We start from the raw sequence: 22,644 nt of genomic DNA, 5'->3' as shown, positions 1-22,644 counted from the left end.
AAATAAACACTTCGGGTAGATTTGCATGGTGGTGTAGTTGATGGGTGGAAGAGATTATGGGGTTATAGACAGAAAGGAGAGAATCATAAGAGATATAAAAGAAGAGAGGGAAAGAGAAAAGAAACTGTTGTTAATTAAAGTAAGGTTAGAGATGATAACGAGTTGTTGCAGGTTTTATTTTTTCTTTTATTTTTGGTTTGGTTTTTGTGTCCCACATATGTGTTAAATTATCTATTAAATATAGGGTATTGTAGTCATTTTATTGAACAGAGGGAGGCAGTATAATTTTCTAAAATTAGGGGGAGCCGAGTGAAATTGTCAGAAACCTCAAGGGAGGTTTCTGAAATTATCCCTTCTTATTGCTTGTCAGTTAGTTTGTTAGTTGCGAGTTACTTGTGAGTTCCTTATGCCAAAGGCCCAAAAAAAATGCAAAAAAAATTAAATTTTACGTAATGTTCATGTTCTTCTCTCTCTCTTTTTTTAAACTGAAAAAATATTTTTAAAAAATTACGTGCTAGTTAGATAAATGCATATAATATATTTCTTTGTAGGATTTTCAAGAATTTCACGTTTTACAATATGGTTAAAGAGTTTAATTGACAATAAATGATAATTTATAGTAATTGGCTGTACGTTCAGACAAAAGGTTTATGAAAAATTCTCAAGTAAAGTACCTGTAATGTGTTATCTATGAGAATATTGACACAAGTTTTCTTTTTAAGCACTGACCATCTATTTGCAGTTAATCTGGTTTGCTTAAAAGTATCTTTCTCTGTCTCTCCATGTCTGCCTGCGCTTAAGATTTGATAAATAGTGCATTTTATCATGAAAAGAAAGATGAACAATGCATAAAAACAACAAATTCAGGATTCTAAGAAACACGAACAATTGAACACCTTATCTGTGCCTGCCTCAGCGGCTGATACGTGATTTTCATGTACCCCACCTGTTCCCCGCAATTGTTTGCCTTTTTATCAAGTGTGCATCGGAAAAGTGCTTACTAACTTCCCTCTTGATGGAATTGATCAGATGCAAGCATTCGTGCTTAATTTTAAGAAATATGCAAATGGAATCAATTACTCATTCGTGAGGTAGGGAAGCAATCGATTATGCTATAATATAGTGGCCTAAATTTCAGATGTTTCATTATGGTGTACGTAAGTGGAATGATTGCGCACAAATGTTTATGAAGTTCAGAGCATTGGAATTTGAACCTATTCCTCATTTTGGCAAAGCCAACAACTCACTCAGTGTAGCCACTGGCCATTTGGTCCTGTGGTCATTACCATATTTGGTGATGCTGGAGGTCAGGGGTTCAACTCCTGCCTTCCACAAATTTGCTACAATATGTAGTTGGTCTTAGTTGACCATCTCCCTTTACCCCTTTCTCTAGATTAGGCTAAATTAGGTTATAAGACATCTATCGGACATCTATCGTTGCAGGAAAAAAAAAAAAAAACTTACTCAGCGTAGGGTTTCTCATAAAATGCCTGGTTTCTGTTTTATTACTAGCAGTACAGTTTTACTATAGTATTATCCAATGGAGGATTACAATTAGAATTAATCAAATTACATGATTGGAGGTGTTTCTTAATCAAATTAAAGTCGTGTTACTTGTGTGTCAGTTCTTATTGTGATTTACATCAAAATAGATGAAAACTAATGTCTAAATCTTGAGTAGGTTTAACTTGACAGTTAGTACTCGAACTAGATGGGAATGTCAACGCAAAGAATAATAGTACATACACATAGACACACTCGAGACATAATTTAAAGTTTGTTCATGGATCATGTCTATAGAGATAATTAGTCGAGAATGCAAGAATGCAACTTAGAGTAGGAATTTGTCGCTCGATCTCAGCTCAAATGACCAAAATAATAATAATGTTTTTCCTCTGTATTTACTTTTGCATCAAATGGACCTCTTATCTTAGATCTTTTACGCACCTTCGTGCAGCTACGACGAAATTAATAGCAAAATTCCAATTAAAATTAAAGAGAGACTGCTTCGATCAAACCTTGTAAGGAAGTTGCTAGAAAGATATCATAAACAAAAAGAGAATTAATTATCTGCAAGATTCCAAAGGGGGTTGATGACAATTGCAGCCAAATCCCCCGACGTTAAAAAATTACACTTTTTACAGTGTTGTAATTGTGCAAATAAATGAATCCTATTGCTGAGGCTAATAAAATTTTGTGAATACCATGGGCTTGTCAAGTACTAGTAAACATCCTATTCCAATTTCCAAAGTCAACAAGCGAACATTTAATAACTATGGCTCTAGAGCCATGAGTTTTGTAGCTCAATGGTATTATATTTATTTCCCGTAAGCTTCGAGTTCGAACCATAGCCAGAGTCAAATGTTAAATGCAAAAAAAAAAAAGTATGATTCCATCCTACATGTGGCACGTTGTTTGGATAGAGATTATTTACTAGAATTTGTTATTTGTATTATTAACACATTTTTTAACTATATTTTTATCTTATATATATCACATTAAAAGAGTGTTACAATATACATATTTTTTTACAAAATTATTCCAAATAATCTACTATCCAAACACAACGTGCTTGAGATACGAAACAAGTTATTCAATGCTTATGATAAGACTTCATTTAAGGTTTATTTGTCAACTAATCAAACTAGTTTCAAATGATATTTTGTATTCGATAAACTTTTAAATTCAACTAGAACTTAACTCGAGTAGTATAAAAGTGAACCTTACATATAAAAAATCTAACCTACTCAGGGAAAATCCACTTTTCGTCCCTAAATTTTGGGTTAGGGACATATTTCGTCCCCAAACTTTTAGATGCACTATATTTAGTACATGAATTAATTATTTTTTACCACATTTAGTCCAAAACGGTAAATTGCTTAATTTAAATTGAAAAAGTCACGTGTTTGTCACGTAGCCATTAAGTAAAAACAATTTCTCAATCAAAATTAACGGCCACGTCAGCCTTCTCCATCCAAATTGAATATTTTACCATTTTTGGATTATATGTGACTCAAAATAATTAATTCATATACTAAATGTGGTGCGCCTAAAAGTTTGGGGACGAAATGTATGCCTAACTCAAAATTAAGGACGAAAAGTGAATTTTTCCCAACCTATTCAAACTCAATTCGAGTTTGATTTGATAAAAGCTCTTTTAAGTTCTTGATTTGATAAATAAGCAAGTCAAATTTGAATACAGTTTCAAACTCTCAAATAATAAAATAAACTTAAGCGATTTGATTAGACCGGTTCACATCCCTAGATAATCCTAGTGTAATGATTCACGAACCATATCTTTCAAGTCCTAACAAATATTCTTTTACCTAAAAAATGTATAAAAGAAATAAATATACCCAATTCGTTTTTGGGAATAAAAACATATAGTTGACATTAGTTTCGAATAAAATTACATCAAATAGCATAGATCGCGACTTTAAAATGGGTGACGCAAATGAAAACGTCAATGGTCCATAATAATGTGCTAGGTTCCTAAAGCCGAAAGATCGGACCGATAAAGGATTGGAGGCAAAAGCCGTGAATCAAGGAGGCTACTCCACGTGGCGGGGTAGGATAGGCGTTCCCTCGCTGCCCGAGGGAGATTAGCATCTCTCCAGTCCTGTCCACGTCTATTTTAGACGTGGGCTCCACTAAGGAGCTGCGGGCGGTGCTATCCGGTGACCAATGGGCCATACAACTTACTCTTAGCGTGAATTTTCACCATTAGAAATAGCGTGATTTTGACCCTCAGAGTTGGACTGGATTTTAATGGGTTTTACAAAAGGCCCAAATTCGCTGTATGTATAGCTATATCCATCCAATTGTGGTTGTACCGGGGGCGTTGGGGAGGTATCCTATCCCTTTCATTTGAGGACAAAGACCATCATAAAATCCTTGAACGAGGATGAGCGGAATTGGTTGGCATTTTGGAATGAGTGGTTAGGGAAGCAACAATGTTAAGGAAGGACATATCTCGTGATTTTTGGGCAAAGAAAAGTTTAGGGCGGCAAAAGCTTTCATTCCACAACAATTTTCAAAACCTCATTATGAGCCACAATTTGTCATAGAAACATTGAAGCAAAGTAGTATCATTGTTGAGAAAGGACTTTACCTAAAGCGTACGTGTTTAGTAGTAATACTTTTCAATGCCTTTAAGAATGGAGCGAGTACGCTCTCAACAACCCTAATTTCATCGCTGGTGCTCAAGATTTGATTCCAACCCAAGGGTGTCAAGATCCAAATCTAGAAAAGTCGAATGCAGGGCTTAAACAAAATGTGATTTGTGGTTGGAAATTTCGATAAATTGTGGGTGTGGAGTGGATCAAGATTGTTGTTTAGAAATTTGGAGATTAGAAGTTCGCTTTTGTCAATTGTTTAGAAAAGTCTAAGATTTTTTTAGAATCGTGATTGTGGGGTTTATGTATTTTGAACTTGCTAAGAACGTGATTCCATTGTCCTTGTGCAATTTATTGCAGGGAGAAAAAGTCATTTTGTAGCTACCATAGAATTGATAGTTGGTATAGTGTACAAGTGCTTGAAAAGTCAAATGACCTAGGCACCATACGAATATTAAGATGGTAGATTGGTATAGGCCCATATCTAATATCTTATGGCGATCTTCATGAATCTTGCCCGATTGTAATGGGGTATGTGACGTGGCCGCATCGAAAATATTTTGCTTCGTCTGAGCCAGTGGCCCAGTTTAATACTCTTTTAACTTTTCAATTCTCGAACGACTAATGGTGAATGATAATGGCGAGCTATTTTCTCTCTCTTTTTGTTTTTCCGTAGGGCGACTCCAAAGGAAAAGAGCAAAGGAGAAAAAAGAATTTGAAAGTCTAACCAACAATGTCACCATAACATGTTAATATTTTTTGACTAATTGAGTTCAATTTTGAAGATGGATTAGGATTGAGAACGAATCAAGTCAGTTCGAAGTAAGGCTATAAATGAGATAAGTTGAATTGATCAAAATTCAACTCGAACTCAGTTAATATCAAGTTCGAATTAGCTTGGCGAGTGAGCCGAGTCGAAATGAGTTGAATACACAGGTCGTTAGCTTGTTGGACCAGTTAGAATTTATATATTTTAATAGTAAAATTATACACATGTCTCATATATTTTTATTATTTAATTAAAAAAATGTCAATTTTAAAACTCGATTCAACTCTGCTCGTTGATGGCGTAGGACTGATGAAAGACAAACTAAATTCCACCGTACATGTATATTCGAACCAGTTGCCGCTTCGCACTGTAAACTGAAACAGATTTAAGCTGACATTCACTCCAAAACACAATTTGGGCCGGCTGAATTTTGGATGTTAGCTTCTTACTTGAACCACTTTGTTTGGCAACCATTGTAGATTAGACATATGGTGCTCCAATTACGAGCCAGAGAATACACGCCATCGCCATCAGGTATTTGCAGGTCCATTGAAACCCACAGTATGTCAGCTAAGTCAATCTATTTCGCCTACAATTCCAGGCTTAGTGAACATCATATCTGCCTACAAATTTAATACTACAAAATCAAGAACACCTGAATTCCAAGAAAAATAAAACGTCATGTCGGATTCCAGTTCAGATGCCAACCGTACTTTTTCCAAAGAAAAAAGCAATATTCAAAGGATACAAAAGTTTATAGGCTTACAAAAAAGATATTTGTCCTTCTGGTATTTCATTGAGAAGGCGTTTGATGATATTCCAACCAAACCACTTGCAACAAAAGCTTTCCAGCTCACTATGCTTTAAGTTTCGTCAATTCTTTTTGTTCCTTTTAATCATGATGCAATTTTTGTTCCGTACAGATTTAGGGACGGAAACAAAAAACCACAAAGACATGGAGACAGAGATATTACTACAAAAAATCTGAGTCAAGAATGTGTTATTGCAACACTTTTATCAATTACATTTCCGTATAAACTGTTACAGTTTTGATTGAATCATAAATTTTTACCGTCTCTACTGCAAAAATGAAATAATTAATGAGAGTTTACACAAAGAATGTGAATTTTTTTCCCCTCCCATATGCATCATCCTTCACTACTTCAGCTTCAGTTGGCATACTCTCTGAATGCGTACTCTTCTTGTTCACTGGTGGAAGGCGCTTTTCCTTCGCTGTAGCACTGGCCACAGAGACTGAAGTGGGATTCCATCTCTTTAAAGCGGGAACCAATGATTGCAGATCGGCAGGTTGCACAAACATAGCTACCATTCCTTTTCCCAGTTTCAAGCTTCAACAGAGTGGACATGATACCAAAACCCCTATCCGGATCATCAAACATTGCCAGGAACTCTGTCAAAGAAACCATTGATTCATCGGTGTCGTCTATTTCGAGAATATCATTAACACCAAAAGATGGGATGTAGATGGCCCTCAACAGTTTTATGTACCTTTGAGCATCACTTTTCTTTATTTTGCTGCTACCTTCATTGCCAGGCCGGCATAGAAGCGCATGATATGCTACCCTTTTTCTCCTCTCCAGGGGACCGCTGCAAAGAGGGGCAATAACAGCGAAAAACAAGTCTATATCGATGTTACCTGTATAAACTTCATCAAAAACAGAGAGAATTTTCTTGTTTATTGCTTTAACGGAACCTACGAAGGTCTCAGGCTTCAAAAAACTAAGTAATTCACGGAGAATCCCCTCTAGGGAGGCCTTGCGGATGGATCTTTCTGCAAAAATGCTCCCAGAATCAGAATCTGGAAGAGAGTATTCATTAATTTGCTTCTTTATAAGATCAACATCACATCGACTCAGTCCAGTAGTCCTTTGAAAAGCCCGGATATGAAGAGCATTAGCTAGTTCCAACCTAAGAGTAGTACTGTCGTCTGCCATCCTGAACTTCGATGGTTCCACAATTATATAGGCTCCCTCCCCAAAGCCACCTTCTTTCCCCTTCAACCTCTTCTTCTGGAGCTGCTTCAAGTATGCTAAGCGATCATGCAATTCAACTCCATTCACCATTTTCAAACCTTCTTTCAAAGCTTGCTTAGCTTCTTCAATTTCATTTTTTCCAAACAAATATACTGCCTTACTAAGTTGGGCTTTCCAATGATTCGGCAACTCTGCTAATACCCGAGTATACATCTCAAAAGCTCTTGGATATCTACCCGTATCCATGAAAAGCTCACCCAAATTGTACAAAGCATCCACATGTCCAGGTTTCAATTCAAGAACCTTGTAAAACTCCATAATTGCCCTCTCTTCGTCGCCCATAGCGACTAAAGCTGAAGCCAAATCATAGAATGCATCGACATAAGCTCTGTTCAAAAAAACAGCCTCCTCTAAAGCTACAACGCCTGCCCCATACTCGCCTACAGCAACAAGTGCACTACCCAATCGTTTCAAAGCTCTAAAATGAGTTGGACACAAAATAACTGCCTCTCTATAATGATCACAAGCATTAAAAACCATTCCTTCATTTTCAAGCACAAGTCCCAGATTCACATGTATCTGAGGAATTAAGTACTCCCAATCTCTAAAATTTACCTCTGAGGCCTCTAATGCCAGCAAAAACTCCTCTTTTGCCTCCCCATGCCTACCAAGCTCATACAAACAATTCCCAGCTCGAAAATGAGCTGCCACATTTGTTGGCTGCAGCTCCAAAGCTCTCCTGAAACTGATCAAAGCCTCGTTATGCAAACGGTAATCATATATAACTCTTCCGATCGCCATATGCCGATCAAATGCCTCTTCCCTCGAGCCATTCTTATCGGCCCTTGACCTCAAATCAACCAAATCCTTCACGAAAACAGTATAATTTTGACCTGACTCCTCCCAATTTACTTCCTTATCTGACATCTGCGGCTGGAAAATTTTATCTGAATTATTGTCAATTTTCTTAATCTTCCCAACTTTGGCTTGTTTCGGTTTTTTCAACTTTTGAATCAAAATATCAAGATCGTCCAGAAACTTATAAGTTTCATGGAACACTACCGTATGGTTGAGATCGAGGCCAAGAGTATCGAAGTCACGGTCAATGTCTCCGGCGCCATCGTCGTAGGTGCATAATAGTCCCTCGAGCGTCAAGCCCTTTTCACGGCGGATGAACTGGGCATAGGTTCGGAAAACCTCGTTGCTCATGGCGTCAATTTGGTCGGTGGTGAACTTGACCATGGGGTTTGTAGCCAACACCAGGGCAGCCACTTCGTCCCGGTTCAGACCGTCATCCCTGTTCGCGTCGAATCGGTGGAAGATTCTCTTAACCTTCTCCAATCTGGTACGGATAGTCGTGGGCTTCGATGAACCCCCCACATCGTCGGGGACGGGGGTGTTGAGGTCGAGGCCAAGAGTATCGAAGTCACGGTCCATGTCTCCGGCGCCATCGTCGTAGGTGCATAATAGTCCCTCGAGCGTCAAGCCCTTTTCACCGCGGATGAACTGGGGATAGGTTCGGAAAACCTCGTTGCTCATGGCGTCAATTTGGTCGGTGCTGAACTTGACCATGGGGTTTGTAGCCACCACCAGGGCAGCCATTTCGTCCCGGTTCAGACCGCCATCTCCGTTCGCGTCGAATCGGTGGAAGATTCTCTTCACCTTCTCCAATCTGGTACGGATAGTCGTGGGCTTCGATGAACCCCCCACAGCGTCGGGGACGGGTGTGTTGAGGTCGAGGCCAAGGGCGTCGAAGTCACGGTCAATGTCACCGGCACCATCGTCGTAGGTGCACAATAGTCCTTCGATCGTCAGGCCCTTTTCACCATGGATGAACGGGGCGTAGGTTAGGAAAACCTCGTTGTTGATGGCGTCAACTTGGTCGTTGCTGAACTTGACCCTGGGGTTTACAGCCACCACCAGGGCAGCCATTTCGTCCCGGTTCAGACAGCCATCCTTGTTCAGGTCGAATACCTGGAAGATTCTCTTCACCTTCTCCAACCTGGTGTCAGTCGTCGTGAGTTCTGTTGGAAAAGCTAAATCTATTCTCCCCATAATCTTCCGCGCTTTTCTCTGGATTTCTTATTTCTCCATTCTCCTTCTCCTCAGCACCTATCGGAAGTCAAAAAGGAGAAAGACTCAAGAGAGGAGACTAACAGAGTAATACAGAAAGTAACAAGAAGCTTTCATGATTGGGTTCAATCAGAATCTTCCTTTTTTTTTTTTTTTTTTTAATGTCTGCAAGTGTTGATTAGTCCCACTAGACTCTCCTTCATGACTCTGGCTTTTCAAGTTAAGCTTTAAAAACTGATGAATCCTGAACGAAAATATCAGTTTGAATTTTTTTTTAATCTAAAATTTTACCACAAGAAGGATCTAATTTTATAGGACTATGTTACTACAACAATTGTATAGTCCCTTTAATCTTTTAACACATGCCTTAAATTATGCATTTACCTGTTTCCATGGCAAATATATGATATTCACAGTTCACGACGACATGTCGTCTTCTTCTTCTTCTTCTTTTTTAATCCTCTATTTCCTCGCCACTCTTTTCATCCCAATTGTCAGGTTCACGATTCGAACTCTGAATCTTACAGTAGTAGAAACAACTCTAATAATCGAATCTTGCAACGTATAGAAATCTGCAAGAGTCCACTCGAACAACCCCAATGATTTTACAAAGATTTCATTTTGGTTCATTTCCTATGCATCTTTTGTTGCTTCAGCTTGACTTGGCTTATTGTTTAAAAGCACAATCTTCTTGAACTCTGCAGGTGGAGGAATCTTCAATTCCACCACTGTAAGAATATAACTACACTGTGGCGGCTAAATTGAGATTTTCTTTTTTAATGCAATTGCAACAAGTTGCAGAAAAATGGCTACCTTGGCAGCAGATCAGCACGCAATTAAGGGCAATCAGATATTTAAGGAATATACCACTTTTCTTGATCCTAACTAAAAAGAAACACGAGAGACAGATCAAAGTACTCGTCAAAGATTACCCAAGAAGCAGCATGAACAAATGAAATTGTCAAAGTTACTACCCAGAGCAAGAGTGATTTTGTATGAGTTGACTTTCCATATTCAGGAGGAGGTAATTTTGCCTATATATTATTTCCTTGAGTTCTTCTCTTTCTTTAGAAGTTTCTTGGGAGTCGTTTTTCATTTGAGATATTCTTTTTTTTTTTTGGTCAGCAACGATACATTTGTATAACTTACTCTATCATAATCTAAGGGGAAAAGGGAGCCTAAGAAGGCTGTTGTAGGGGCTAGCGGGTATACAGACCCAACTAGACCAAGGGAGTGTTATGGCACAATCCTTAGATTTTTTCACTTCAGGTGAGATTCGAACCCTCATCTACAGCTCAAAGAGGGACTTCCCAGGTGGCCACGAGGCATTGGACCAGTGGTTTTCATTTGAGATACTAGGGAGGGACAGCCCGCGCGACGCGCGAGAATTTGGTACTCGTGATTCAAGATAATTAATAATTATTGTTTAATATTTCGTAGTATAAGAACTGAAGTATGATGATTTTATCATGTGATTTTAATAGAAAAATCATAAGTTATATATTGAGTCAATAAAAATAATGTGCAATGAGACATCCTTATCGTTATACTATATAAGAATCTGTTGTGATCAAAGATTATGTTTGAATTTCAACTGCAAAGATAAGGATAGTTTGAAAATATAAAAATGTTTGAAGTGCAATTAAAAAGCATCCAAAGGTCTCTTCTAAAACTTATCCAAGATGATAAAACATTTTAAAATATCAATTGGACCCTTCATCTCTCGAATCTATATATGTTCGTGAAAGATCCCTCAAGCAATGCTTCTGATTTCTCCCTGGACTTAAGTTCAACCTGAATTATCAAGTCAAATTTATCCATCAATCACTTTGCATCCAATCTAATCTAAAATAATTTTATTTTTGACTAACTATTTATATAATTTGGTGGGCATAATACGACTTAATCACATGTTTCTTACAAAGATAATAATGCCCAAAAATGATAGAAAAATAAGAAACTTAAGTGGTCTTTTTCAAAATTTTGTAGAAACTATTCAAATTTGGTGTTTTTTGCTAGGGGCATTTCTTTATAATCTCATAAATAAGTTCAAATCTGCATAATTGTTAAAGATCTGAATTGAAACTATCTTGATTATAAAAAATTGGTGCAAATAATATTTTCTAAATTTGAAATTGTAGAAAATGGTAACTAAAATCAGAAGAAATTCCTCATATGAATTTGAATTGCAAACTATAGGTAGAAACTGCTTAATGATATTTTTCAATGTTTACTTGTATAAGTATCCAATATAACATCTCTACTTAATTGACTCGTTTGAACTATGGATAATAGTTGCTTCAATCAAATCAAAAAACATTATTTATCATTGTACAACATACAATTATGAGTAAATGAATTAATACAATGCAATCAAAATGGTGCTGTAGCTAAAGCATTTAAACTCATCAAGATTCACTACAAATTCTTTTAGATAGCAAAAAAAAGCAATTTTTTTGTATTTGAAACTATATAAACAGTATAATAGAAGAACGAGATCATAACATGGAAAGTAAATAGAGTGCAAATGACATCTTAGTACTATGTAGCATGATTAATTTTCTTTTTTAGTTTCAATGAAGTACAAAATTCTAAGTTAATAAATTTTACAATCATAAAATTTCCAATTAAAATAAACACAAGCTGAATTCCAAATCATATTACATGAAAAAATAACTACTTGAACTATAATTGCTGGAATGTAGTCAACAGATCCCTGGAATCAAGAACAATAGGAGAAAGTTCATGAGAAATAAGGTTATTTGACTTAAATAAAAAGATAATACCTTGGCCGAGAAGGAGAAGATGATAAAATTACTTTTCTGATTATTTTAGAAAGTGACAACATTATCTCAAATTGTACTTTGACCAGAGACAGAATCTCTGAGATCTACTAAGGAAAACAATGCAATTAGTCAGTTTTTGAAATTAGAAGTATCAAAAGGCAAACTATATGGAGTTCTTGAATAAACCAATCATCAGAAAAAAAAAACTACAATCGAAGAAGACAAACCCAAAGAACTCATCTCAATTTAAAGGAAAAGCTATGCATTCCACCAAATATTTAATAGCCATAATAAAACCAAAGAGGTGAAACCAAAAAAAAAAAAGAAAGGGTATCGGCTAAACATGGGGACATAAATATGATAATGATTGTTTAGATAACAATTAAGTTAATTAATTGTAATTAAAATCCAATTATGTAAACATCCAATTAATTTCTTAACAGATGAGAAAAGTTTCAGGAAATTGGAAGGCTTGGATGTTAGTACAATAAATGATTAAAAGGACTTTTATGTAATTCTATCAAAACACAAGCTTTATTCAGTTGTACTTGATACTCAACTTGGCACCAAACATTGTAACATACCAAACCTGCCCCTAACCTTAAATGTCTGAAAGGTTATATAAGTAATTATAATAAAATTAAAGCTATGATGATCATAGTTATTAAACCCGGCCCGGCCCGACGGTCGAACCGGTCAAACCGGTGGACCGGTCATTGGACCGGGCCGGGTTTGGAATCAGATCGTTTGTGCAAAGAGACCGTTGACTTAGTCAACGACCCGGCGGTCGAACCAGGTTAAACCGGAAACCCGGCCGGTTTTGGCCGGTTTTGTCACTAACCGAATTTTGTGGAAAAATTATATTGCTATTGTTGGAACTCGGACTTCGGACCTCTGCCCCAACACTACCGCCTGCTTACCACCAAACTACTTCCATATATGTTGATATAGTAGCTTTATTATGATATATAAATGTTTTTTCAATTCTATCTTTTTTTCTCTAAAACAAATTTATTTGGAATTTTTTAATAAAAATTTATTACCCTCCAAACTCTATAAGTTATAAAATGGATTCCAAAAATAACATATTACATAATTCATTTAAAGATAAATATTATTTTTAATAATTTTTTACACTTAAAATTCATAAATAAGCTAGATAATTACACTAAATATAGATAAAATTTTACACTTGAAGTTTGGTATATTAATAAATAACTTTATATTTGATTGATTCTTATATGAATTAATTATTTTATAACAAATTAAATTAAATGAGCTTTTGTTATGGCATTATTTATTACAATTTATATCATATATCTTATATAAATAATTATGAAATATAATATTTAAATATATGTAGTGACCCACCGGTTCAACCACTCATCCACCGGTTAAACCAGTAACCCGTTGACCCACCTCCTTCGCCGGGTTCCTTCCCGGGTTGGGTTTAATAACTATGATGATGACTTATACTCAATGTTCCAATTACTCTTCAAACACTCTCATATTTCCAAAATAGCCTCAGCCTTGCGGTTGAAATCTAGTTCTAAAATCGTTCTTATATAGTATAAGGATTCAGTAGTTTCCTTTTCATTTTCTTCGCCTGCCACCATTGACCGCGCAATTAGGCAGGAAGACCACGTGGCATCCTACAGGCTCATATTGATTATTGACCCGGGACCCTTAGGACCCACTTCGTCATCTGATCTGACTGCGCCAGCCGCCAAATCTGTTCCGCCACTGCCAGCAACTTCCGCCACCACCTCCTCGGTTGCCCCGACAACCTCCGAAAATTCCTAAAATTCCGTACGTTTGCATCCCAGAATTCCGTACTCATCAAAACCAGCCAAACTTTTTCCCTCCAAAATCACTGAGAAAGGAACTTGAAGAAAAATGAAGGCAGAAACCTTGACCTTAATACTAGTAAACCTAGCTGGAATAATGGAAAGAGCAGATGAATCACTGTTACCGGGAGTTTACAAAGAGGTTGGGGAAGCTCTCCACACGGGCCCAACCGGGCTCGGAGCTTTGACCCTTTTTCGATCCATGGTACAATCTCTTTGCTACCCACTTGCTACTTATCTCGCCGTCCGCCATAATCGGGCCCACGTCATCGCCTACGGTGCATTTCTTTGGGCTGCCGCCACTTTCCTCGTTGCCTTCTCCTCTACCTACTTTGAGGTCCCCTTTTAATTCAACCCTCTTTTTCTTGATTTCTCCGATTCCTTGTGCTTAATTTCGTTTCTACTGTTTGAGAACAAAATCCTGGTATATTATCTCGGAGAATGCCTTCGCCAAGTGAGCCATCCGTTGCTTTTGAGCTAAAATTCGGCTTCATTTGGGATAGATGATCGATCAATTTCAAATAAGGAACTTTATAGAAATTAGCCGTGTATAAAATTGTGATGCTCTCGTGTGAAATTTTAGTGGTTAGGGAAGTGGATTATATTGAATAGCTAGACACATTAGACTAAAAAGGGTTTCCTTCTGTTTCTCCTATCTCAATTGCACTCTCTTAAATATTTGTGGTTAGGTGGCAGTTTCTAGAGCATTGAATGGAATTGGCCTTGCTATAGTAGCACCTGCTATTCAATCCCTTGTGGCCGACTCCACTGATGATAGCCACCGAGGTACAGCTTTTGGGTGGCTGCAATTAACCAGCAATGTTGGATCCATCCTCGGCGGATTGTTTTCTTTACTGATAGCTCCTATTACGATATTAGGAATTCCTGGCTGGAGGATTTCTTTCCATCTCGTTGCATTTATCAGTGTTGTTGTGGGTCTTTTGGTTCGCTTATTTGCCAGGGATCCTCACTTTCCAGATGGGAGTGCAAGAGCTGTCAGTAAAGTCCCTAAAAAGCCCTTCATGTCTGAAGTGAAAGATTTAGTTCAGGAAGCAAAAAATGTTATAGGTATCCAATCTTTCCAGATTATTGTGGCTCAAGGTGTAACCGGTTCATTTCCTTGGTCTGCTTTGTCATTTGCAGCAATGTGGCTTGAGCTCACTGGCTTCTCTCATGCAAAAACTGCCTTCCTCATGGGCTTATTTGTGGTAGCGAATTCACTTGGAGGACTCTTTGGAGGCATGATGGGCGATGTGCTGTCTAGACGTCTTCCAAATTCTGGCAGGATAATCCTATCACAAACAAGCTCAGCTTCAGCAATTCCCCTTGCAGCCGTTCTTTTGTTGGGGTTGCCTGACAACCCATCAACAATCTTCCTACATGCCTTAGTCCTGAGCATCACTGGGTTTTGCATATCGTGGAATGCTCCTGCCACAAACAAGTAAAGACCTGCTATCCAAGCTTTGCCATTTTTTTTTTTGGCTTTTGGCTTATTGTGTTCACTAAATCCATGCATTATATGCTTATCTGCATGGTTTACATTGCTTTCACCTGATTTGTTAGGTTGCAAAAATCATGCCTGCACCCTTTTCCTACTTTATGGAGTGTGTGTTTTGGGATTCATTGGGTATTGATCTTTCTTACCTCTCTTACCACAATGAATTGACCTAGTTATGAGGATTCTAGATTCTATTCAAATTATTTGGTCGCTTAAAGTGGAACCAAAATATCATCTGCCTTTGACAACATGTTTGACACTGAAGTTTCAGAAAGAAGCTCTTGATTGACTAACAAGTTTTGATGCTGCTTGTCTCCAAATAGTTCCCTCTTCTGGGTTAGATGGAAGTGAGAAAGGGATTGAACGTTATTTATTTAATGCATACGGTTGTGATTAACTTGGACAAGAAGATTTAGCATGATAATAACATTTTCTGGACAGTCCAATTTTTGCAGAGATTGTTCCAGAGAAATCCCGAACGAGTATCTATGCATTGGATCGGTCGTTTGAGTCTATATTGTCATCATTTGCTCCGCCTGTTGTTGGATTATTGGCCCAGTATGTCTATGGCTTCAAACCAGTTCCTGAAGGTTCTCTGCAGATTGCAACGGATAGAGAGAATGCTACATCTTTGGCTAAAGCACTGTATACAGCCATTGGAATCCCAATGGCTCTATGTTGCTTTATATACTCTTTTCTCTACAGAACCTACCCAAGAGATAGGGAGCGGGCTCAGATGCAAGCACTGATTGAATCAGAAATGCAACTAATGGAATTGGACACCTCACGTCCAAGAGGAGTATATGGTCAGGTTCAGAGCTCTGATCCCAAAGAACATTTTCTTGATGATAGGACCATTATTGATATGGACTGCGGTGAAGAAGAATTTGATTTTGATGATAGTGATGAAAAGACAGCAATTTACCGGCCATCTAAAGCTTCGAGTTCCGGTGAATAGGAACACACCTGGAGAAGCTGCTTTTAAGATGAATACTTGCTGCTAGAGTTAGCCGCCTCATTATCTTATCTTATTCGGTATAATTACCATCAGGCAGATAAACTTTATGTGCTTTTGGTGAAGCTCCAACAGAATATCCATTTTCTGAAGAGATCTCCCTTGGCTGGGCGATACAACAGAGCAGATATAATTAAATCGACCTGCTGAAGGCTATACACAAGTTCTTGCTTGCAAGGAAAGAACAAATTGTGAATATCTGATACATCATTGCCAGCTCCGTGGTTTCCCTTGGCTTCGTGATACTACTATTATTCCCTTTTCATTTATAACTTTTTGTAGGAACAGAAGGAATCCAATTGAAGTAGAGCAAGTTCAAGCAACAAAATACTTGTAAATTATGAAGTAGAAGAGCGAGCATCGGATTCCATCATTGATTTGTTTCAGCAAGAGGATACATATGCGGGGAATTCGTGATAACGCATGCTCGTCCGTTTATTGGATTTTGTCCAAGACTTTTTAAATCAACGAACGTTGTTAAACAGATTGTCCCAAGCATATTAGGGTAAGAGAAATCATTAGCTTTGAGAAGAAGTACATCTTAAGCCTTCATTAATCAAGAGCTTGGCAAAAGAACTATACATGTATTTCGCTATTTGAACGGTCCACATAAAAATCCTACCAGATGCATGGATGGCTATAAAGAATAGAAGGAAAATGAAATGGTAACCGACATCTGTCAATAGATTCCTGTTAGACACAGAACTATGTAGCATTCCCAAGGACAATAAATCCAGGCCCAGGTGAAATCGCAGTCATGGCTCAGCCATCTCTGAGCAATGGCCAGCAAGAAACCGCGACAGACTTATTTAGGTTTCGTGGCGCATATCATCACAAACATTCTATTCCTAGTGACTTTAGCATCCACAAGACCACAAGCTGTGCAAAGATCTTCAAGTTCCTTGTTGGATAGGAAAACGTGACTTCCAGAGACCTGTGCAACGTTCTACAACAACAACAAAAAAAAAAAGAGGGAAAAACATGAATCATTTCATACATGAAGATCTTCAAAGTCCTGTTTAGGATAGATTAAGATTGTGCCTGTGCTAAAAGCATACATTCCTGACACCTAAACAGCTTTCAGGATTGACAATGCACATTGCACAAATTCAAATATGCTTTGGATTTTTCACTTGTGCAGTGAATCCTTGATGCTTGAGGCCAAAATCATTCTATGTGACCAAGTTGAAACATTTTCCAGCCCTTAGATGGGCAAAAATAGAGCCAAAAAAATTTTGCAGCATACTGAGTATGTTCCGAATGCCATGACAGAAATCAATTACTTAGATAAATCTCCGCAATCAATTTACTTCACTCAGACAATTACAAAGTGCAAGAAATTTTTTTTTTTAATATGTTCAATTATTTTACTACGAAAAAAGGACAGCGTGCTTTTGTAACATCAATCTGTGATTTTTCCAGCTAATCCTCTCTCCACCTGTTCCCTCCATTGCTATTGGTAATCCAAGTCATTCTTTCCAAGAAATGTAGCTAATATGTTGGTCGAAAAGACCTTTTCAATCTAAGAAAAACCTACCTGCCGAAGAGGCCTGACTAATGGGATATACGAGAATAGACCATCTAAAATGTAGGTGGTAGCAACAAACATTCCCCCAGGTCTTAGTACTCGACTTATTTCAGCAACCTGTAAAGTCAGTGCACAAGACACAACATCTTTAAATTGTTCCAAACAAATTTGCAACCTGAGCCTGAGGTACAGTTGGGATCTCATTGATAATACTTCAAAATAACCAACTGAGGCCCACAATCAACATAAACACAGAGTTGTATATAAGTTGAGATAAAATCAAGAAAAACCAGACATGAAACCTCGTGGAAAACAGTTCACAAAGGTATATGTTATTTGCACAAAAAAGTATTTTGAGCTCTCAAACAACCATTGAACTCATCAATTATCTTCCTGTCACCATAAATTTCAATCTTTAAAAGAAAAGTAGAAAAATTTATAATATCTAAGTGTATTTAGAATATAATTTCAGTCCCCTTTTCTCCACCCAGAGAGAGAGAGAGAACAAATATAAGCAAGGAAATAAAGTTGTGCCAATTGTGCCTTTTCTTTTGTTCTTTTTGAAAGTTGGAAGGAGTTCAACAAAAATACAGGATTCTCCATAAAAAAAAAATATTGGTGTCTAGGAACAGCTTACAGCCACTGATGGTGAAGGCCAACAATGCAAAGCAGCACCAGCATGAACAGCATCCACAGTACCTGATGCAAATGGAAGCCTGGAGATATCTGCTCTGACCAAGATTATTTTCCTTGAATAAAGAAATTTATATTAGAAAAGACACATAATCATTATGAGAAATGAATTCCATAGGTATGTTTTTTTGTTTGTTTTTTTTTTTGGGGAGGGGGGGGGGGGAATTTACTCTTTGGGAAAGTTTTCCTCCTGGTTAATAAATTCAGAACACTGCCGCAACATGGCTTCTGAAAAGTCCAAGGCAACAACAAGAGAAAACAGTCCACTCTTGGCAAAAAGCCTGGAAAACATCCCACTTCCACAGCTGGCATCAACAATAGTTCCACCCAAGACTGGGTTAAGGTAATCCTTGATCAATTCAAACTGCAGTCACCGTTTTTACATAGTCAGTTGAGCTTAGCTGGCAACAGAAAAATTTATTGTACAGGAGAAAGTAGGAAAAGCACTATTGCCACTCAATATCTATTGTTTGTGACAATAAGCAAAATGTTCCACTTAGTAGCCAACTTCAAGTTACAAAAAGTCCACAAGATTTAAATTATCAGAGTTTGTATGCCCTGATTACACATAAACTCAACCTCTGTTCCCAGAACACAATACATATTACAGCTCACTTTATGTATATATAAGAAACAATAATGTTCAAGATTAAGTAGCTCTTCGGTCTTATGCTGTCTTAATTCCTTAAGAATCTACTCTGTTTTTTACAGAACGACAATATCTAGAATAATAGAAACATGATTTTTTTTTTCAGATTAAAGTTACCTGTGACCCAATGCTTCCTATGCAGCACTAATCATAAATAACAGTTGCAGTTCACAAAAAACGAACAACTGTGCCATAAAACTTAAAGATGCCTCATAGAAGATTTCCTGAATAATGCAGATAAACTATGATGGACAAGCTTGAAATTTACCTCTTTCTCTGGACCTGGAAAACCACCCCATATAGAAAAACTTTGTCGCCATCCTCTCTCATACAAAAAGGACACGAAAGGAAATCTGTTTCAAGAAACATAGATCCTCACAATATGTAATGATCATCACTTGATCACTCTCAAATTGCAAACTTCATTTGTGTTTCTTCATTAGTGTTATATCATGCAACAGAACATTATTTCCCAGTACCAAACTATTTACCTAATGTTTGAAGATGTTATTTTACAAAACTACATTCAAAAGAAGCAAAACTTGGATATTAAATCGTTGCAAAAGAAAAAAGCAACAAAGCTATTGTTGCCAACTCAACAGCAAAAGACTGTCTATCTTCATTGACCTATTGCATCTAAATGAATTGGTTGCATGTAGTTGTTTCCATAATGAATTTTCATTTGGATCCTTGCTTTTCGAAGTTCACCTAACAAAGTGAAATACTTGGTCCCATTAGAAAAAACTGGTCACCAACAGAGTTTGACATTTAACTGTTACTATACAAAAATAGCAGCCCATACCCATTATGAATGGCATTACGAAAACAGGTAAGCTACATAGCCTAAGGACGTCATACATCGTCCTAGAATAGTGCAGTTCAATCGTCTTTGGTGCAATACCTGAAAAGCTCAGTAGAAGCTGGCATAGCTTCGCCATACCCCTTGCTACCACTAGTGATTGTCAGGTCAAGATGCGTGTCATTTCCAGAATAAGCCTTCCTGCAGGTTCTGCACCGTAAATTGGGCCGTGCCGCAGAGTCCCTAATATGATCAACAAAAAAAGAGAAAAGGATTCAATCATGATAATTTTTAACAAGGAAACAGAAAATAGCAAAAGCGTCATTCTTATATAGAATAGAAGCAAGAATGGATATGGATATCATACTTACGCAGGGAAGCTTGAATCAGCAGTGTAAATCAGAGGGGTATAGCAAATAGGACAAGCTAAAGTATTCTTGCAGCTGTCCAACTTCTTCTCATCCAGAATAGTATCCTATATGAATCAAAATTAATGCATATATTAGTAAATATAGTTATCTTCAGAAACCAATCTGATTTCATTGCCAAGAATTAACTAGCATACATTGATCATCAAGAAAGTCAATTAATCAGTTGTTGCAACGGGCCTAACAGTCTAATATTTGCTCATTTATTTACTTTACAGAGTCGCAACTCCCAAACATTTTTTGCATATGAAAATGACTATTTTCTTGATATAGCCCACTGGTTTAAGAAGTTTTATTGCTCCTCAATGACTTTCAGGTTCCATCCTCACTCTTGTCTATCCCTGTCCTTTCCCACTTATTCCTGCTAAAAGTTAACCCACAAAAAAAAAGAAAAGTAAATAAATAAAAGTAACCCGCCCCGGACAAAGGAAAACAACCAAGGACATTATAAAAGGAAAAACCAGAAGGAGAGAGAGGGAGAAAGGAGATTACAGGCTTGGTTTCCACAAGAAGAGTGGAAGAAGCTCGAATTCTCGTAGCTGCGAAGGCATTTTTAATGGTTTGTGGGATGAAGCGACTGGCAGTAGTTTTGAGCAGCAAAAAGCGATCTTGTGAGTTGTTATGACTGAGGCGACTCGGCAAGAGCAGCGAAGACAAACTTCCCATACTGACCACCGTGGCCATTTCAGCCGCAAATGGTGATTGGTGAGTCTTAAACCCGGGCGAGTCGAGTTTCTGTCTGTTTCCGTGCAAAACGATTTTCGATACCAGAGGACAGGATTAATGTTCCCGAATTTCTGTTTTCATTTCTTTCTCCCATTTGACAGATATTTAAAAGGTTAGGTGACGTGTCCCAAGAGCTGCACCCCCAACTGCCCAACATCCACATCGTACTTGACACGAACTGTGTGCTAGTAATACATTGGAGAGTCTGCTCGGACTTTCTAGTTTTGTCATGGGATGCTCCGGAAATGGAGGGAGGCACAATTCAAGTGACCAAATGGATTTGGATGTGGTTTACATGTTGTTGTGTTTCATTATTGTTTTCGTAGCCTTCTATATCTTCAAATTGATTTCTCTTTACTGCTTTCCTTCTTCAATAGAAATCCTTGCATTTTTGGATGGGAGGTGATAGCCATTGAATTACCATTTGATTGTGGTTTTAGTTAGCTAATTGGGAATTCGGTTTTTCCCCGGTTACTTCCTTTTCTATTTTTTCACAATATACAACCAGATGCGAGACGCGTATGTGTTTCATCTATTAATAACGATTAGGATTTGTCAAAAAAAAGTGATCATGACCCTTTCTAATAAATGAAACACATGTCATGTATCCAGTTATGTGTTTTAAAAAATGAAAAACTCTAACTAGAACGAGACTAAATCGAAATGGAAACAGGACGAGTTTAGGGCTAAATTCCAACTAATCAAAGTTTTGAAAGTCAGATCGGATCGATCGGTTTGACCGATTGAATTGCGAACCGGTCATGCTTCTAATCCGATTCAATTGAAAAACCAAAAAATTAATTAAACTGATCAAGAACCAATTGAACTGGTAAAAATCGATAAAAATCAGGAGGTTCAACCAATTTTTATTAAGTATTTATTTTCTAAAATAAATATTTTACCTTTATTTAAAATTTTTAATACTAAAGTAAATAAAAAATTATTCAAACCTTTGAACCGAAGTCGAACCGTAAATCAGAATATTTTTCGGTTCACTCTCCTGTCCGAGTTTAAAACATTGCAACTAATTGGTAGGATGACTGTCACACCATTCAAATCACTATGCTTCATTCTTTGAAGCTCATTTGTCCCAAATCAACTAAAAGCTGCAAGAGATCAGATGCACTAATTTGTGAAGGAAAAGATACAAGAAACGAAAATCAAAACAACAATTTGTGATTATAATTGGTTTGGAAGGGGGTGAATTCGTATTCCTTGACTCTACAGCTACATTTTATATAAATTTAAGTCTGATTGTACATGTCATAAATGCATCAAATATATGAATTTGGGATGAGGAGCTCTGAATTTAGCCCCTTCAAATTAACTTAACGCAATAAAAAATGAATTAGAACATAGCTACTCCAATTCAAAAGAAAAGGGGACAACATTAAGTGTATGGGGCAAATCCTGAGAGTTGAGACCAAATACATTGTCTGCATCTTATATTTCCTTTACAAAGTCCCTTAATTCTAGATTCCTGCATTGTTTACATAATTCCTAGATTCATCTTCCAAATCTGAAACCCTATTGACTCTAGTCCATCATTCCACCAAAAAAAATTTTTAAAAAACTTCCGATTTGGTGCCTCCAGTCCATCATTCGTTCACCACATGGAGGCAACCAATTTGCTGCCTCTAAAATTAGTCATCAAAAAAGTACTGGTAGATTCTTTCTTTATATTGAAAGTTAACCAGGAGCCTAGCAATTGAACTCTTGAGGAC

At 37.3% G+C, this 22,644-nt stretch overlaps 3 protein-coding genes across 6 annotated transcripts; 1 reads left to right on the top strand and 2 right to left on the bottom strand.

The window, feature by feature from the left end:
- Positions 1-5,869: 5,869 nt before the first annotated feature.
- On the bottom strand, positions 5,870-9,916 carry LOC113714922 (uncharacterized TPR repeat-containing protein At1g05150). 2 transcript variants are annotated; one of them, XM_027239068.2, is made up of 2 exons: positions 9,336-9,916; positions 5,870-8,990 (listed from the first exon to the last, which is right to left on the bottom strand). In XM_027239068.2, the coding sequence occupies exon 2, from the start codon at positions 8,931-8,933 to the stop codon at positions 6,054-6,056; it is 2,880 nt and encodes a 959-aa protein (XP_027094869.1). In that variant the 5' UTR covers positions 8,934-8,990; positions 9,336-9,916; the 3' UTR covers positions 5,870-6,053. The 2 variants fall into 2 exon arrangements, with proteins under 2 accessions (XP_027094869.1, XP_071925672.1); XM_072069571.1 differs by lacking the exon at positions 9,336-9,916 and having other exon boundaries at positions 6,218-6,295; positions 6,394-9,283.
- Positions 9,917-13,342: 3,426 nt separating this feature from the next.
- Positions 13,343-16,470, top strand: LOC140003861 (uncharacterized). 3 transcript variants are annotated; one of them, XM_027238565.2, is made up of 4 exons: positions 13,345-13,921; positions 14,274-14,583; positions 14,728-15,025; positions 15,524-16,470. In XM_027238565.2, exons 1-4 carry the CDS (start codon positions 13,634-13,636, stop codon positions 16,038-16,040), a joined length of 1,413 nt encoding a protein of 470 aa, XP_027094366.1. In that variant the 5' UTR covers positions 13,345-13,633; the 3' UTR covers positions 16,041-16,470. The 3 variants fall into 3 exon arrangements, with proteins under 3 accessions (XP_071925015.1, XP_027094366.1, XP_071925013.1); XM_072068914.1 differs by having other exon boundaries at positions 13,343-13,921; positions 14,274-15,025; positions 15,538-15,742; XM_072068912.1 differs by having other exon boundaries at positions 13,346-13,921; positions 14,274-15,025.
- Positions 16,471-16,620: 150 nt separating this feature from the next.
- On the bottom strand, positions 16,621-21,017 carry LOC113714625 (uncharacterized methyltransferase At1g78140, chloroplastic). Its single transcript, XM_027238568.2, has 8 exons — positions 20,687-21,017; positions 20,138-20,241; positions 19,869-20,009; positions 19,236-19,320; positions 18,489-18,682; positions 18,263-18,374; positions 17,635-17,742; positions 16,621-17,043 (listed from the first exon to the last, which is right to left on the bottom strand). The coding sequence occupies exons 1-8, from the start codon at positions 20,876-20,878 to the stop codon at positions 16,903-16,905; spliced, it is 1,077 nt and encodes a 358-aa protein (XP_027094369.1). The 5' UTR covers positions 20,879-21,017; the 3' UTR covers positions 16,621-16,902.
- Between the last annotated feature and the right edge of the window lie 1,627 nt (positions 21,018-22,644).

The sequence above is a fragment of the Coffea arabica genome, chromosome 10c (assembly GCF_036785885.1).
Source record: "Coffea arabica cultivar ET-39 chromosome 10c, Coffea Arabica ET-39 HiFi, whole genome shotgun sequence".
Classification (NCBI taxonomy): Eukaryota; Viridiplantae; Streptophyta; class Magnoliopsida; order Gentianales; family Rubiaceae; genus Coffea; species Coffea arabica.
The sequence above is the reverse complement of the archived record's forward strand: the minus strand, read 5'-3'. Positions and strand labels throughout refer to the sequence as shown.